This window comes from Lepidochelys kempii, chromosome 2, assembly GCF_965140285.1.
Source record: "Lepidochelys kempii isolate rLepKem1 chromosome 2, rLepKem1.hap1, whole genome shotgun sequence".
Taxonomy (NCBI): domain Eukaryota; kingdom Metazoa; phylum Chordata; order Testudines; family Cheloniidae; genus Lepidochelys; species Lepidochelys kempii.
Window position 1 is genome coordinate 161,247,397 of NC_136381.1, and position 18,954 is coordinate 161,266,350.

At 42.8% G+C, this 18,954-nt stretch overlaps 1 protein-coding gene across 7 annotated transcripts in view; it reads left to right on the forward strand.

Annotated features, from left to right (window-relative positions):
• The first annotated feature begins 262 nt into the window (after positions 1–262).
• Positions 263–18,954, forward strand: part of EPB41L4B (erythrocyte membrane protein band 4.1 like 4B) — a 246,907-nt gene continuing 228,215 nt past the window's right edge. For 4 of the 7 annotated variants that reach the window (XM_073332653.2, XM_073332656.2, XM_073332654.2 and 1 more), the window contains exon 1: positions 264–845. In XM_073332653.2, the coding sequence (XP_073188754.1) occupies positions 558–845 (288 nt within the window). In that variant the 5' untranslated portion in view covers positions 264–557. Of the gene's footprint in view, positions 846–18,954 lie in introns of all 7 variants that reach the window. The other 3 variants (XM_073332657.2, XM_073332662.2, XM_073332661.2) reach the window with 3 other exon arrangements.

Here is an 18,954-nt window from a genome sequence, read left to right on the forward strand (position 1 = left end):
CCGTGCGCCGGGCAGCAAGGTGCGGGCTGCCGAGCTCGCAGGTGAAACGCTGCGCTTGGACCTTCCTCCGCCTCCCCGGCCCGCCGGTCCCTCCCTGGCCGGAGGTGGAGCGGGGGCAGGCCCGGCGCAGGCGCCCTCCCCGCTCGGAGCCCGTGCGCGCGCCCCGCCGGAGCGGGGAGCCCGGCCGCCCCGCCGGGCGAGCACCCCGCGGCAGCCGGGCGGGAGCAGCGCCAGTGCGCGGGCGGCCGCCGCGGGACCTTTCCCCCAGGAGCCGGCGCCGCCGCCACAGGTTGCACCGCGCTCCGCCTCAGCGGCAGCGGCAGCTCCCCCTGGCCGCCCCGCGGCGCGGCTCCCGCTGCAGGAGGGGCTGCATCTCCCCCGCCCCCTTCCCTCGGCCGGGCGGCGCTGCAGAGGGCGGAGCTGGGAGCCGGCGAGGGTTGGCCCCGGTGCCTGGCTCCCGGCGGGCGGTGCTGCGGGGTTGCTCTGGGAGGCTCCCCGGGGCTGGGCGCGGAGCTGCGGGCTCTGGGGTGTGAGCAGCCGGGTAGGGCGCCCCCAGGATGCTGCGGTTCCTGCGCAGGACCTTTGGCCGGCGGTCGATGCAGCGCTACGGGCGAGGGGCTGGACGCGGAGCCGGGCGAGGAGGCGCCTTCGGGGCTGGGGACGAGCGGGACGGGGGGCTGAGAGGAGCCGCCGCCGCGGAGGGGTTCCCCTCTTCCCCGCACCCCGGAGGAGCCGGGCACAGCGCCGGAGCCGTTGTCCACATCCCGGCGGCCGGGGACAGCAAAGCGGCGCTGCAGTGCCGGGTCCTGCTGCTGGACGGGACCGACGTCAACGTGGAGCTGCCGGTGAGTACCGCGCTGCAGCCCACCCCCAGCGTAGTCCCCCCCCCTCCCCAATGCCATGACGATGCCCCTGTACAGCCCCCCCCCCGAGTAACACACATTTGCCTGCGTGCACACTTCTCCCTCCCCAACAACATGCCCCTTGGGGAGCCCCCTTGACACGCCCCTGCCCCCCCCAGCGTGCCTTCTGTGCACTGCCCGCCAGGTAACTAGCCTGGCGGCTCCTGTTTGCCCCTCTCCTTTCCCCGGGGGCTCCCCCTTCCTCTCGGTACAAACCACCCGCGTCTGCTTTCCCCTCCCGGCAGTGCGTATGGAGGAGACACCCACCTGCTCCCCTCCCCCGCGTGAGCTGCTCCTGCTCCTCACCCCCGGGGCTGCCACGATCCCTGGGCTCGGGGATAGGGAGGGGGGCGCGGGCCTGCTGCACAGGCAGGGGGAGCCGCCATCTCCTCCCCCTCTCCCCCGCGCATCTGAGTTGCTACATTGTAATGGATTCGTGCTCTTGTTAATGTCGTTTGCGCCCCCTCCCCCGATAGTGTTGGGGGAGGGGGGAGCCCGCGGTGCAAGGGGCCTGGGGATGGTGGGGGGCGGGGGAAGCTGTAGCTGTTCACTGGGATTTCTATCTTGCCTGTTTCCCCCAGCCCCGGCTCATTTCAGCAGGAGGCGGTCACTGCGCTCACAGTCCGCACCTGTAGCTCTGCAGGGGAAAGCAAAGAGCCGGGCTTGTTTCTGGGGTCACGCCGCTGGTTCAGGTCCCTTTGGCCTAGCGCGAGCGGCGTGTTGTGCTTGCGGGATGGGGGTCGCAGTTAATGCTCGCCGTGCAGCGCTGTTTCGGGGGGGGGGGGCAGGGGAGAGAGCGAGTAACCTTCTTCCCCCTCCTCCCCCCAACTTCCTTGCATTTCCTGGCAGGCGTTAAGCCTGGCTGTCTAAAGTGCAGGAACGGCTCCCTATTAGGCCTGATAATGTCACACACCCAGGTGCACGCTGACATTTCCGACTGAAGTTGCAGGATTGCTGTGTCAGGCTGTGCCAACGTTGTACCTTGTGGCTGAGGCGTAATTCTCTCCTTGTCCCGCACAGGCATCTCTCTTGCACTGGGGTGTGTGTGTGTGCTTTTCTCTGCGGTGAATACACAGGGGCAGTAGCGGCATAGGTAACTCTACAAGGGTCCTCGGGTTCTTGTACAGACAAGTCTCTCTTCCCTGGGCTTGACCCGGCTGCGCGCTGCATTCTCTGCACCTCTCTCAAACGTGCTGCTGAGAAATCCACTGTGATCTGCTGCCTTGACTTTAACAGAAAATTGAATTCTTGACAGCCCATAGTTGGGTTGGTTTGAGCTGCTGCTGCTCACCCAACTCTGGGAGCTAAGTACTGTGGTATAAGAAATGCAAATCTAATAATACATTTTGCAAGTCCTGGCTTTCTCTTTTTGGTTGTTCTTGGGCTATGCTCCCCCCCCCTTTTTTTTAAATTACAAACTTTGAAACTTGTTCCTGGCTTCTTCTTTTGCCATCAGTGAGGTTTATTTCAATTTAACTATATTTGTACATGGTATGGCTTCAGGGATTGTTTTAAAATCACAGTAATATTGAAAGTATTTAATGGCTTATAAGTGTAAGACTAAAGATTTAAGACTTCCATATGAATTTCTGGGAGATATGTAAGAAGTACATACTCCAGAGATCTAGATATACTTCTCTTTCTCCCACCCACTTTGTGTAACTGATGTTCAGAGTTTGCAGTTCTTTTGTTGAATAGTCAATTGTAGTAACAAAATGAGAAGAAATATTCCCTTTACAATATATTTGGTGCTCTATGAACTAGGGTAGAAAACTATATTACAATAACTTTAACAGTATCGTTAATTACAAGGTGTTTAATTTCAACAGTATGAAAAAAAAAAAACCTGGTTCCAGAATATTTATTTTTCATTGTAAGCCTTTGACTGTTTATTTTGTGTGCACCCACTTATGCTGTGTGCACACTTAACCAGCATAGAATTTGGCACCATGATGGTCTCTGCTCAAGAGAAAATAGCAGTGTTGAGGGTCAGGTTTAGGGTGTGCAGGTAGAGACATCTGGGGAAGCTTGCAGAGCATCTGCCTCGCTTAAGATAATGTTATTAATTCCTCTCTTCCTTTCAAACTAATCATTTTTGAAGACAGTGGAAATCTTGGTATCTCTTAGAGGAAAGAGGTAATAATGTTCTGGGTCTGAGTCACAGTTTATTATAGTGCTAATTTTACTGCTGAGCAAAAATGTTTTCTAAGGAAGAATTTTAATAAGTAATCGGGGTAAAATCAATATATTAAGGACATACTTACAGAAGTTTATGTAGTTAAGATCAATAAATATTTAGTTCAATGCTATACTCTATTTGAACTAACATATATATTGCCTGCTTATTGTTAAAGATCATGTTTATTCAGACAACGTAGTGTTAAAACATGACTGAACTGAAACCAGATCAATTGCATCGAATCAGTAATTCTTCTATGTCTTCTGAGTAGAATGTAATAATGGCATGCTCCTTGCTTCTTTACGATTGAAAATAAAAGGAAATCTCAATTTAAATAGTTATGTGGTCCAATAAAGAATGAAAAGCACACAGGCTAATACTGTAATGCTCAAACCAAGTAAACATAACTGTTTGTAAACAATGGGTTAAAGTATGTCATGGCTATTGTGTGTTTGTCCTCAGATGGTGTATGGGACTTCTGACAACTCTCCCTTTTGCTCAGCAGGTTGTGGTGGAGGACTCTATGGGAGCTCACAATGATTGTTAGCATCTTACCTAACTCAGTAGAAGATTATTTTAGCTGGTATCTTTACCTGTTCCACGCTTTTTCTCTTTTTCATAAAACACCCAAATTGATGATTAAAAAAATTATGAAAGAGGCATTGCTCCAGTCCATGCATATTGGTAACAGGTACTACACTGCAGTTTTCTCAGTCTTGCACAAACCGTGCCCCAGTCCTGCAAACAAACTGCTCGCATGTGTGTAACTTTATACAAGTGTCTACAAGACTAGGGCCTGAAACGGCATAGTGGATTAAAGGGTTTTTGGGGGGTAACATTTACAACTTTTAAAAAGACTGATTGGTTTCCTTGTTTGTCTGATGGCAGGAAATATGTGTTGTAGGGGAAAATATAAAATTCTAATTTTATTAGCCTGCCTTGTTAACCTTTAACCCCTAAAATTCCTCCCTTAGTACAAGTTAGATTCCCTTAAACATACACCTTGTCAGACTCTACTTTCAGTGATGCTTTAAGTTTTCTATTGTGCTGACCAGCTGTCTAAAATAGGCAACTGTGTAGGTATTTGGTAAGGTTGACTTCAGTAATGTTCTGAGGTAAACATTAAGATTTTGGCATAACACTTAAATTGAGAATCTTATTGCCTACACTTTTGTCCAAGTCCTGCTAACTTTTCACTTTCTATAATCACCACCTCTGTGGTCTCCACTTGTTCTTTCCTCACTCTTTTCTTTCAATCTGTACAAAATATTGTCACCAAAGCCATCTTTCTTTCTTGTGTACCTGATCGTCTCTCTCTCTTCTTATCCATTTCTGCCTTGAACATTTGCCCTCTGTTCTCCTTTTCTTCTGTGAACAACCTAAGGTGCTGCTACTTTCAAATTATTCCATAACTTGGCCTGTATCTCTCTCTTCCACTCTTTCATATATCCCCTTCCACTCTCTTTAATCTGCTCAAGCTTTCTTCATTACTGCTCTCTTTACTTTCTCCTGGACTTTGCACTACCTTCAGCTAAACAAAGTAAAAAAAAATATTTTTTGAGCGTTTCAGCCAATTCCTTTTTTAAACTTTTTATGTAACATTTTGAGGATTACTTACTGATACATGCTTTCCCTTTGCTTTTAAATCTTTAAGACAAAAATGTGTACCTTGAAAGCATTCTTTCTAAACAGAATAATGCACTAGCTAGCTTCTTAAACCCACAACTCCTCAGGGCCCCGTATTGAATCTTAGAGATGCTGTTAAGCTTAGATATGTTGTGAAGAAGTGAGTGGCAGTTTACCAGATCTATTGCTGTGGGGTGATTGCCCATGGGAAAGAGTGTAAAATAGTGTCATTAGTTCCTGTTGACCAGATATCATATGTGCACATCCGAAATCTAGAATGTCTGATATGAATTGATGTGGGAGAAGGGAAGGAGGGACCTTTATCAAAACGGCCTTTTCCTGCTCTTGCTGTATATTATTAAGCTTCAAGAGCATATTCAGCATTTTTTGTGTTGTCATATTGGTACAAGAGGCTATTATTTGTTTGGTCTTTGCCTTGCAACCTCAGCTGTTGGGGGGGGTAGAAGGCTATTTGCTCACTGCTATCAAAATAATAATTTCTTCTTCTCAGAGGGTTGCTTCAGAATTCTCATGACTTAACACAAGAAAAGCATCTGCAGGTGATGCCATACCTTTTATATACAAGCATAAAGATGGAGAATAGAAAAACAAAATATGTTGATGTTGCTTTGGGAGTCTGATCCACAAGTGGAAATGAAGACACTTAAGGCCTGGCTTTTAAAGCTGAGTACCCAGAGATTGTGTTGATTTTAGTCAAAGTTGTGGATGCTCTGAACTTCTAAAAATCGGACCTACATTTTTAATTTGGTGCATTTTCATCATAAGACTTTTTGTGAGATGGCTACTTCTGTGCTATAAAGCTCTAGCTGTCAGTTCAGGGTAGTCCGTCATAAACATTCCTTCACTAGCAATCACCTTGCTGTAATAAAGAAATCTCTTGGATACTCAAGAATATAATTACAGAGAAGGTGTGTGGTGTGTTATAAAATATTATGTTTAGTGATCAAATAAATGGAAAAGACAAATATAATACTTTAAATGAATGAAATGTTTTCAAGTGGATAGCTTTTGTTTTATTCTGTGCCTTCCTTTTTGGTACTTGGTATTTTACTTTGGTATTTTAATGACTGTTTCAGCTACTATAGCAACATTTAGAATAGGGATCACAAAAATATCTTCCTACTTTTAGTCATTCGTGTTTATGGTACCATATCCCTTTCTTGGCTGAATAACGTAATCATAGCTATGCTAGTGTAACTGTGTAACAATAGTGTAAACTGTATTGTTTACATCAAATGCAAATGTAAGATAACATTTTGGTGTTTTAAGAAACTCTTTGCTATTGCTGTCCTCTCTTTGGTTTATTCTTTGCCAAGCAGCTGACTTGATACAATTTGTAAATAGCACTGGGGAAGAAAGGGAGTCAAAATAACACTTTTAATTTGTTTTCTGAGCAGAACTTTTGTAAAAATAAACTCCTTCATTTGAGAAAAATGTGTAGTGAAACCTACTAATATACAGTAGGACCCTTTGATTCAACTTTGTTTCTGAGCTGAATAATTTTGTATTATTATTTTTAGGACCACATTACTATATTATTAAATAACACCTTTCTTATAAAGTAACAAGTGGAGAATTAATAAATAAATATGAATCAATAATAAACCCCATTTAAACTTATCTTTCACCAAAATTACAGTGTCTCTCGTTATAGACCTTGCTTTTTGACAACCGGATAAAAATGAAATGCAAGAAATATTAATGGAACACTAGGCTTGCATAGTTTCCTATTCAAATAGGATAATGTTTAAAGTCAGTCATGCTACTGTAACTCTGCTCTTGAGTATATTCATGACAATAATCTTTAATTACTTTATTGTATTTTTCTACAACCTTGGTTACATCCGTAGCACTTCGTATTACTCTGTACTGCTATTTACAACAGAGTATATGAACACCATCAATTGTAAAAGTGCACATTAAAATATATAATACTTTAAATATATTACAGCAGCAGTATAGTAAAACAGTTATAGTGAGTGGTATTTTATTTTGGCTTCTCTTTTATAACATCAATTCTTTCAATAACAACATGATGTTTAATTGTTCTTTTTTGTTTAGTTGTATAAGTCTTGCTGTTTGCTAGGTGCTTTACAGCTTAAGATGATGAGAGGGTCTCTGCCACAAAGAGTTGACAGTTGAACTAGAGAACTTGCCAATTGATGTGGGAGGGAAGCGGAATAATTAGAATAATGTGCTTGAAAGATGAAGGTAAGTGCATGTTGTCTTTGGTTCTATGATGGAGGGTGTAGATATTTGGAAGGAGGTGGAAAATGGAGACTTGTTTGTGCACTTTGTAAACAATAGGTTAAAATGCAGTTCTGCTCTGAAAAGTAACTGTGTAAAATGGAATTGTTTCCATGTTTGTTCTGTGTCTGATTCTGTGTAACATTTGCTCACTTGACAGAAACATATTGTTTTATTAACAAGCCTGCAAACACAACCTTTAAGTTACCTGCAATACTTGTGCAACTGTTGAAGAGGCAGCATCCTTATGAGTGATGAGAAGGAAGTTTGCAGGGCTGGCAGTTAGAAAACACATCATTTTATTTGTAAATTGAGCACATTTGATATGGAAATAATTTCCTTTAGACAAACATGGAACCATCTCACGCCATTTCTGTAGTCACTCTTCAGACCAGGCTGCTGAATACACCATTAGTGTTCAGCCTCTGGCCCTGATGCTCTTAAGTGCGTCCTTTGATGGGGTCTATGTTAAGAAGAAAAAGTGTTTGAGTCTAAATTGAAAATGTCTCCCTAGTAGCTCCCCTCCCCCCCATTCCTGGGGGTTGGGGAGTGAAGAGCAAAGCAACATCTGAGCTGCTGCTCCTTTAAGAGGAGGGGAGAAGGCAATTGAGAGAGCGAGAGCAAGAGAGAGCAGGGAGCTAGAGCCATGTAGCCTTCATGTGAAGGGGAGAAGGAGAACCCACAGTGCAGCAGGAGGAGTTGGGACAATAGAGAAAGGAGGCAGAAAGAGGTTCCACAAAAGTAGGTAGGGGATGGCAGAACTTGACTTGGGGTGAGGGTGTGCCCAACTGTAATTGACTTTGATTAAGGAGAGGTAAGAACTGGTTTTGGGGAGTAGGTTGGTCAGGAGAATAGGAGTAGAAAGGATAGTTTTGAGGAAGTGATGGCCACTGAGGGCCATAAGGGGAGGGAGGGTGAAATTTGAGGGCAAGGAAGATGTTCCTGGAAATACATGGACAGTGTGGAGGGAGAGGTGGTTGGTTGCGGAGAGGCAAGTCTTTGGGGTTCCTGGGAAGGAAACATCTCTTTCTTTCTGGGGACGAGGCTGAGGAGGGTAGTATAGGGAAGAAGGTAGCTATAGGTATATTTCTAGGGGATGGGGTGCTAAAAGTAGGACTTGAAAAAGGATGCCATTCTTTCCTTCCCTCTCCAAGCCCAGCTGCTGCTCTGAAAAAAAACAAACAAAAAACCAGCTTTGAACCTAAAGTTTTTGGTGCTGCATTTTAGGCTCCCAGTTCAGTTGAAGAACTTAAAAAGTTTTGCGTTGTGGATGGAGAAGGCTGATTTTGCAGAAGTATTTTTATAGAAAGAAATAGCAGTGTCTGTGTGGGTGAAGAATTGGGGAGGGTGTTAAGAGTGGCGACAGAGGCATCCAAAAAATAACACCATAATTGGAAGCCGGGGGGTGGGATAGGGAAGGGGGTATGCTAGAAACGGCTGAGAAATAAAAGTTTCCAAGAAAGTTTGGAGAGTTCAATTTTAACGCTTTTCTGTTTAAGTTGGCAGCAGGCAATCGAGGAAGAAATGAGTCTGAGAAAAGTGGGATTGGAGAGAGAAATATGGGATTCATTAATACAAAGATGGTGATAGAAGGCAAGAGACTGTATGAGGTCACTCCAGGTAGTCTGTAGAGGGAGAAGACCAAGGAGGAGTCCTGAGAGACAGTGGCAGAGAGCAGAAAGCATGGGGGGAGGAAGAAGAAGATACACTGATGGATCAGTCAGAGAGAAAAGAGTGCCATGAGAACATGGCATCTCTGAAGCCTATGCAGGAGAACAGGTGGTATTTTACAGTGTTATAGGTGACAGAAAGGTGAAGAAGTTGTGTGGGTAGGGAAAAGTAATTTCTGTTCAGTGAAAAGGGCAAAAGCCAAAGTCAGTGGGAGCTATCTTCTCCTGTAACAGCAGGAGGAGCAGGAAAGGGAAGGAGAGAGCTGAGGAAGCAGATGATGAAGGCAATGGGTGGGGTTTCATAACTTGGGGAAATGCTTGTTTGAAGTTAAAGAGGAAGTAGCTGGCAGGCAGCTCTTGAATGAAAGAGGTACGGGATAAACATAGAAGCAAAGGGTGGGTCATGCATATGTGAAACTGAGGGTAGAGGTGAAGGGTTTGGTCCAGCAGAGAAAAAGAGACTTTTGAACTCAAAATGGATGAAGGAGACAAGGATGCAGGGAGGAGGATGGGGATTTCTTTAGGACTTGCGTTTCTGCCTGCCTTCTCCACCTTTTCTTTCCTACCCACACACCCTGAAGCTGTGCTTCTGTTGGCAACTCTTTGCAGTGGTCATCATATGGAGGCTCCAGTTTGCTCCCTGTAATTTTATTTTCAGAGACTCTTTCCCTCCATGTTCGTCCCCCTCCCCAGTGCTAACATCCTATTTCCCTTTCTTGCTTCACAACATGGCCATGGCACTTTGACCTACTCTGGTTAACAGTGGCTTCTGTCTTGAGTGGCTGTCTCCTGCCCACCTCCCCCAGTGAGTCAACTGATTTCCCCCAACCCTCCCCCACATTGTATTTTTCCATTTACATCCTACAAGTGGTGGTCTGCCCCTCTAGGGGTATTTAGGTTACTCCTGGGTTAGGGAATTGGACGAGATCTGCCACTTGAGGACTATCAGGAGCATCAGAGGGTGGCCGGTTCTACTGTCTCTACCCAGACTTATCAATATTTTCTTAGAAGAGGGGGCAGATGAGACCCCTGCAAGGTTCTTGCCATTTTACAGTCCGAGGCAACTGTCAGAACCACAGGAAATATGATATCTGTCTACTTCTTCTGCAGGCCCTTCCCAAAGGCAAAAGAATCCCTTCATTTCCACACAAAGCCCTGATGTGGATTTTCATGGCTGTGGGATGGGAAGCAGGAATCCTAAACCCCAGCAGATCCACAGTGGGCTCCACTGATGTGATGCAGGCCCCTTGGTTCTACCACTTTGATTAAAATGCTCAGTCTCCATTATTCCAGCAGATGTGGATTCCATGGATTAGTATGGATTGAGCACACGTTGATGAAACATCAGATCTATGTGACCAATCAATCAAATAAATAATTCCTGGCCTTTATCACTTTTATTTTAAAACACACACTTTTCATTGATTGATTACTTCACTGGTAGTTACTAAGAGAACTATGTGAATGACATATTTAGACACATGGGACAAAAATGCACACAATTCAACTAGTGGATCCCACCCTGAGATAAAAAGTAAACATAATGCATGACATTACTAGCCTGCTCCAGGAGAACTATCAAGCCTGCAGTTTGACTAATTATGTGCACTGGTATTGCATTGCCTGGTTTGTGTTAGCGTTTGTAACCCCCTTAAGAAACAGAGTTTTCTGCAAAACATTTGTTTTCTCATGCAAACCTTGCAAAGTTCCTTCTTTCTTTTGTATTAAAAACATGAAGTAGCGGGGGGGAAATAATGAAGTGTTTAAAATGGCTATCATCTGTTGTGTGTTTGACTTATTTTGTTCTATGTATTATCACAAATAGCATCAGTTTAAATGTGCCCTGGACCATTGTGAGGAGCTTATTTCTGTATATTTATTTTTTTGTTAAAGTGCCATATCATCATCATGGCAAACCCCAAAGGGACGTAACCTCTTTGCAAATTAAACACCACCTGGATTGATCTCTAGCTGGTCTGCCTGGGTGTTCAGTCTGTGTCCATTGTTGGTGATCTTACCATGCCACCAAAGCTTTTATTTTATTCCTTAATAAACTTGCTTAATAATTTGTCTTCCATCCTAATAATATATCTGTACCAAGAAAAGTGCCATATACATCTACTCAATCTATAAAACGGTAAATATTAGTAATATGCATATTAATATATGAATAATATATGACTAATGAACTTAAACTTGCTCCCTCGTTCATTTGGAACCACAGAGACTCAGAAAAATAATGACTTATTTTAAGATCTGGTTTAAGGAGAAAACATTACTGGTTAAATATATTGTTGGAATACACTAACAAATGTTGTTGTTATATTTTCCCCAATAGTATTTTTATATATATCTGTTATTTATATACGCTTGTTCATGGTGGTGGTCTACGCAAAAACCGAATGATACAGTGCTAAAGTCCCCGGACTGAAGAGCTTACAGTCAGATAAATATCGTATGCAGGGCAAGAACTCAAAAAGGCATAAGGACATATATTAGGGGATCACAACATTCAGTTAAATTATATTTCTTGGAAGACTGAAAAATCCATGGAACTAAACAATACAATAACGTTACTTTTTAAAAGATGTTCTAGTGTAACTTATCAGGGGACGAACTGGATTTCAAATACGGCTGTGTGGAAAGAAAATGTTTTTTCACAATGTCTCTTTGTAATCATTCCTAATTAGACACATACTGTTCCCAAGTTGCTTATTTGTATTAAACATGGACTCAGGAGGAATTAGCAACTTATCAGGCTTGGTTAGAAAATACCCATTTGTTTTGCTGCACCACGGTAGCACTGTACGTGTAGACATACGCTGAGTGAGGAAGCCACTTCTCATTTGCAGCCTCAAGTATGATGTGATGCTAATTGTACTAATTTCACTAAATGTAGGCTGGCAGCTTGTCTGGCACCTAATAAATAATTTTAAATTAAGTTGGCCAGAATAGAATTTTTTGGTTGTCTCATGCTGCAGGACATGTCTCATTTTGAGGTTGTCCATCAATATTTTTCATCAACTGTCATTAATTTCAGAATAGCAGCCATGTTAGTCTGTATTCACAAAAAGAAAAGGAGTAATTGTGGCACCTTAGAGACTAACAAATTTATTTGAGCATAAACTTTCATGACCTACAGCTACAGCGTCCGATGAAATGAGCTGTAGCTCACGAAAGCTTATGCTCAAATAAATTTGTTAATCTCTAAGGTGCCACAAGTACTCCTTTTCTTTTTATCATTTGTTTGTAAATGTTGTAATTTTATCTTGGACCTTTTCTACTGTGATGTCAAATAAGAAAAAAATCTTAATTTCCCAAAGTCTGTCTGTCTTTTGTAAGTAAACATTTTTCACGTCTGTAAGCAGAGAGTAATTTATCAACACTGAACGTAACAAATCTTTATCTTTGGGGCAGATCATCTCTACAAGAAAATAAACAAAACAAAAAACAACTGTGTATTTTTCCATATTTACTAGTAATTACTTGGAATCATGTGATATAACATGAAAATGAGACCTTGCACTTTCCAGATGAAAGATTTTCTTATATGACAAGTGGAATCGAAAACACAAGTACTTTATGCAATAGTAATACTGCAGCAAAGATCTCTTCAGTAGAATGCAAATCTTTAGTATGTAAGTTTTGCATTCAGCCTACTTACTGTGTAAAAGTTTTCCCTCAATAATGAACTTTGCTTGTAGACACTGAGTGAGGAATGATTCTATTCTCTTTTAAACTAGGCAAATAACTGGTAGATGTGTTTCTCCTCTTAACTATGGGTTCATAACCCCAGAACAGGCTGCACTCCATAATGCATAGTGGCCAATATCCAAACAACCCATAGCTGAGCAGGTATTTGTTGCTTCCACTCTGCTTGCATGAATGATGGAAATCCTGTAGGTCTGGGGAGGAGTCGGTGTAATAGAGGACAGATTTAGTTTCAGGTTTGTCTCATAGAATCTATCCTCTCACACTTTCTTCTCCCTTTACTTATCCCCCTCTCCCTGCCCCAAAAACCCACCTTTAAAATATAGCAGTTTTTTGAGAAATACACTTTTTGGAAGGCATTTCTTGCTATTGGATATAACTACTACTCTGATGGTGTTGATGATGATTTGGTTCAATAGCTAAAAGTCAAATACCGACCTGAAAAGATAAGTGTTTTACTATATTTCTTACTTTTTCTGCTATCCTGCATCTCCTTTTTTGCCTTTCTGTGTCTTACTGGCCTACACTTGCTGTTGCCACCTCCTTGCAGGGAGGAAGGTTCTGTTGTTCCCTCAGACTGTGATGGGTCCTCCACTCTGCCCAGCACTCTGCCAAGTCTAGCCCTCAGCTTCGCTCCTAGCTGCAAGGTGGCTTTATATAGGCATGAGCGTTGCATTTGTGCAATGAATTCTGAGTTCAACTCCTAGTAGAACTTTGGAGTTCTGTTCCTTACTCTCGTTGACTTGCTGTATGACTGGGCTAGTCCTTTATTCTGTTTTTTTTTTCTTTGTCCTTTATAATATGGGCCCAAGACTTTAAAGGTGTTGGGAATTAGTGTCTGTAAAGTGATCCGAGTTCCTAACGTGAATGATGATGTATAAGTTCTCAAAGTATTGCTTCTGTTTACTGTTGTGTACTGTGCCTTTCTTAATATGTCTTATGTCAAATGCCTGACTAGTGAAGGAAGAGAGGCTAATTTGGGCCCTTATGAGTAACAAAACCTTTGTTTCCATAACTGCATTCTTCATGAGAGTGGTTATTTTAGTCTAGAGATTAAAAAAAAGAAGAGGACAGATTGTCATCTGACTCCTACCCATATACAACTGATGAAGAGAAATGGATTGATGTGGCTGATTATGATGAACCATAGGTTTGGTTTGGAAGTTACTGCTGATGTTCATGAGAGGTAGCTGATGATAATATGGGCAGAGGCAGTGCAAGTGCTCTCACAGCACCTTCAAAGTGGCATGGCCCTGAGCTATGAGGAAGTAGAAACCATTTTTTGTGGAGGGAATGGGGCACCTCCATGTCCCTTGCCTCTTTGAGACTTTCAGTTGGCAAAGACATTAATTTTGGCAACTGTTCTTTTATGTGGATCCCAGTCCACTAGGAGCCGGACTGAGATCAGCAGATCATTTAATATAAGTAGGGCCCTACCAAATTCACAGCCATGAAAAATGCGTCATGGACCATGAAATCTGGTCTTCTGTGTGCTTTTACCCTATACTATACAGATTTCATGGGAGAGACCAGCAATTCTCAAATTGGGGGTTCTGACCCAAAAGGGAGTTGCAGGGGGGGGTCACAGGGTTATTTTGGGGGGGTCATGATATTGCCACCCTTACGTCTGTGCTGCCTTCAGAGGGAATACCATACCATGCTATACTTACTTCAGCACTGCTGTCTTCAGAGTGGCGGCTGCTGACTGAGGGCCCAGCTCTGCAGGCAGCAGCGCAGAAGTAAGGGTGGCAATACCAGACCAGGCCCTCCTTACTTCTGCGCTGCTGCTGGCGGTGTCTCTGCCTTCAGAGCTGGGATCTTGGCCAGCAGCTGCTGCTCTCCAGCTACCAAGCTCTGAAGGCAGCGCCACCATCAGCAGCAGCGCAGAAGTAAGGGTAGCAGCACCGCAACACCCCCCTCCCCACAATAACCTTGCGACCCCTCCCCCTCCACAACTCCTTTTTGGGTCAGTACCCCTGCAATTATAACACTGTGAAATTTCAAATTTAATTAGGTGAAATTATAAGATTTATGATTTTTAAAATCCTATGACCGTGAAATTGACCAAAATGGACCGTGAATTTTGTGCAGCCCTACATATAAGCCATTCAACTGCTGTTGAGTGCTTGTTGGTCACTACTGACCTGTTCCAGATTCAGTCTAGCTACTGAAGTCTTGTCTACACCACAGAGTTTGTGTGGTATACTTACCTGCCCCTGTTCCCCCCCAGTTACCGTAATATTTGAGTGCTTCACAGTCTTGCTTCTATTTAGTCTCAATTTCTCTGCAAAGTAGGGAATAACAGTGTTTAAAAACGCTAGAAACTGCTGGAACTTATACACTAATGCTCCTACTAGTTTATTTGAACTGGTATTAGCCCTGGTGGGGCATTTTTTTTCCACTGAACTCTCAAGTACTGTATAGACACAGCCTTAGTGGTAAGACTCCATGTCCCAATGTCAGTCCCTTGACAAACTGATACAGCTTGAGAGACCGATATGTAAGAAAATTACTGCTCTGCATAATATACATTTTTAGCATCTTATGATGTTTTGAAGCATTCCCGAACTTGGATATGAGAAACAAATCATCAAGTTATTTATCTCCACCTACATCTTCCTTGTCTTTTTCTTGGACTCCCCAGATTTGTCTGCTTTATTAGGAGGTAGTTTTTTGATATACTTAAAATTTTTCTTTGTGATACATAAAGCTTTATAAATCTGAGGCTATTGTTAAGCTTATGTTCTTTGTTGCTTGTTCGTTACATGGTATTAAAAAGCCTTTATTTAAAAGGGTAGAATGGGGAAAAAACATTACTGTGTTGGCACAAGTGTTGTCCAAGTATTTTGCAACATAAAGTAGGCTGAAGTTAATGGGGAAAAAATAAAATTTTCAGTGCTTTTAAATAGAAATAATGCTGTTTGACTGCTATAATTATAAAAATTTGTCAGAAGATGTTTTGATTATCTTATGATCTGTATAGTTTTATTGAGGTATGCAGGACACAAAGCACATTTTAAGGTTTATTTGCCTTGTACGTATGAGGAGAGAATACTTAATAAAGCATTCAATTATTTGAATAATAATTGTTTGCTGATCCTTCTTTCTTTAGTTTAAGGATATGGTTGTGACAAGGAAGGGGAACTTCGTTTGTTTTACTTTAGCTAGGTAAAAATGTTCTGACATTCTAAAAATGAAACTTCTCTTTGTAGCAGAAAGAGAACTGTGTTTGGTATTGTGACTGACTGTTAGTACAAAAACCACAAAATCAATTAACAGCACTTCCATGTGTGTGATATGGCCTGAAAAACTGAGAAAATAAATAGTAAGGCAGTGTTTCAAAAAGGAGAAAATATGAATGAGAAACTCACCCACTAAACAGGTATTTTCTGTGTAAAGTACTGACAGTATCTTACTATTTCTGCAAGTGCAGAATTTTTTTCTATAAACCCTATACTTCCTATGAACGTCTAATAAATGTACATTTTAAGTCTTTTTTTTTTTTAATTTGGTCAGACTCTTGAGCAGTGGGCAATGTACGCAATTTCTAGTGGTGTATGCAGAAGACTAAAAGATGAATTTGTTAGTTTAATTCCCTACTTTGACTCCTTTTGTGAGCCAGGCCAAGTCACAAGCTTTCTGCCTCACTTCCCAGTCTGTAAAATGGGATAATAGCTTGCCTGTCTCACAGTGGGTTCAAGGATTAATTTGTTAATAGTTTGTAGAGTGTCAAGATGAAACTTACTGTTTGCTGCTACTTATTATGTGATACCGTGTACTGGCGGAGAAACTGAAGCAGCAGCTCTTGAAGTCTCGTACAATGCCCCACTTTGGAAAACGGCATGTCTATCCCTGTGTAAAAGGTGCAGAATTGTTTAGGACAGCAAAATTTCAAGCATTTGACTTCTCAGGCTGTGTCTACACTTAAAACACTGTAGCGGGACAGCTACAGCAGCACTTCAGTAAAGATGCTCACTACAGTGATGAGGGGTTCTCCCATCGTTGTAGTTAATCCACCTCCATGAAAGGCGGTAGTTAGGTCAACAAAGAATCCTTCCATCAGCTTAGCGTTGTCAACACTAGGGGTTAGTTTGGCATGCATATATGTCTCAGGGCTGTGGATTTTTCACACCCCTGAGAGACGAAGCTATGTAGATGTAAATTTTCAGGTTAGATCAGCAATTTCCTTAGTGCTGCATGAGCCTGTTCAATGGCTTCAGAGAAGCAACTAGCTAAGGCCTGGTGTACACTAAGAATTTACATTAGCTATATCTCTCAAGGATGTGAAAAATCCAACTCCCGAGAGATGTAGCTATGGCAACCCAACTCCCAGTGTAGACTGCACTAGGTTGACGGAAGACTTCTTCCGTTGACGTAGCTACCACCTCTTGGGGAGGTGGATTACAGGAGGACATGGTTAAACTGGTTGTACTGGAGCACCTGTATGAACATTGCTCATCTGACCTGAGGATATGGTTGGTGGACAAAAAGCCAGAGGACCTGCAGGGCAGCTGGCTCACGAGTTTTGTGGACAGCTAGTCAGGGGGTGGAACAGAGGAGTCCCAAAAGAATAAGCCCACCATGGTGCAGAGAGTCACCCTGGAAACCCTCCCGCCCCAAAGGGGGAATGCGGAGAACCCCCTCTCCAGGGGAAGCTCAAGACCAACCGACCTGCTCGAGGGAACCAACAGAACGTGAATTGTTACTACTGTGGGCAGAGAGGCCACATACGGACCCAGTGGCCCAAGCTCAAGGACAGACTGAGCAAATCGAACCCCCACAGGGTTAACTGGGTAGGGACCCAGCCGGAGGAGGGGCAGGCTTCCCAGGGAGGATGGGCTACCTACACCGACAGGAGAACCCCGCCTGTTGGTACAGACAGCATCTACAATGAAGTGCTACAATGGCGCAGCTGCAGTAGGACGGCTGTAGCGTTCTAAGTGTAGACAAGCCCTAAGGGAGTATGTGTGGCAAGGAAGCTAAGGTACTCGAGGCTGTCATTCAAAGAGCAGTAGGTAGTACATAGCTAATGCTGTTTTAGCTGTTGAATAATTCCATATCAGTCATAATGTAATCACCAGAATGAGCTACCTTGGTTCTAGCCTATGCAAGGAAATAGTCACTATTTCTTCCCAGATGTGCAGATCCATAGGGCACCATGAGTCAGTCTGCACAAGCGGAGCAAGCTTTAGTGCATTTCTGTCCAACTCTGTTAGAAAGAGAAGAATGAAGGCCGGTTTGGTTTCCCACATGAGGAAATGAACATTCCAATGAATGGGAAAAGTGAAGAGATTTTTTTCTTTATTTAGCAAGGGCTCTCAGAGTTTGGTGATAGTGACTTTCTGGAAGGCTTTTTTTTTTTTTTTTTTCCAGTTGAGCAGGAACTTCTTGCTTTAAAAAAAAAATTAAAATTAAAACTAAGAAGAAAGGGAAGGGGACAAAGCAAAGTCTTTCCTCTCCTTCACTCCCTTTCTTTTCATTTTCCCCCCGTCTTTTAAAAAATCAGGTATAGCTGCTGTTCCTCATAGAATATTTCGGCAGATTTGGAACACCCTTGCAAAATCAGGAGACAGAACAGGCAGCTCATAAGGGTTACTAAGCTAGACTGAGCTTGTCTGTACCCAGAGTGCAGCAGCAGAAGTTTCAATAGCCAAATATTCAGTAATCCAAGGAGAGGAGACTTCTTCTCAAAAGTCCAAGTTAACAGGAATTATAAGCCTCTCTGAAGTGTAATTTTGAGGCACCAGCTGCTCTGCTATAGTTGCTTTCTTCCATTTCACCAGGCGTATTATAGCATAATGCAGTGTTATTAAGAAATTGCTTCTTGTCAGCTATGCCATTGGTGAAGTGACTTTTCTATGAAAAGCAATTGTAAACAGTGAAATCCTGAGGTTCCCTGTTGCTAAGTATTAATTTTATATTAAACTTGTCTTGTTTGTTGGCAAAATCTATTTACTTGTGAACAGCCCTGTAAATTCATGGTGTGATCTAAAAGTCAAGGTGGGCATTTGCCTTCTCATATGCCATTACTAATAAAGCGAGTAAAGTTCTCATTTGCACCTTTGGAAACCCACTTTATTCAAAGTTGCCTTCAGCAATACCTGTGCAATTCCATTGCCTTCAGTTAGAATTGTATAGATCTAGCTGATTTAGAATTTAATAAATGATTCTGTTGATATACAAGGAATAGAATCTAGCTGTCACTCTTAGTGTATTGGCTTTGCAAGACTAGCAATTGTAAAGAGCAGTAAGAACTTTAGTCACTGAGGTCAGCAGATATGTTTCTGAATACACATGCAGAACAGATTTGCTGAGTAAGTGGATGCCATATTTTATATAGTCACTCCTCTGATTAGAACTGCACTGTAAATCTGTTTAAACTGATGGGTTTTTTTATCAGAAGCCTCTGATTCCTTGAGATTTATAGTAAGAGCCCTGGCCTCTAGCATAGTAACTAGACAGTATCTGTGGCTGAGGCCTTGGAGAGCAGATTACCAGGTAAAACGGATGGTTTTGGGCAGAGTTTACAAAGGGAAGTTATTTGTAGAGAGGCTGGAGGAAGGTACTTGTGGGTGTCTCTGAGAGGAAGGATAGTCTT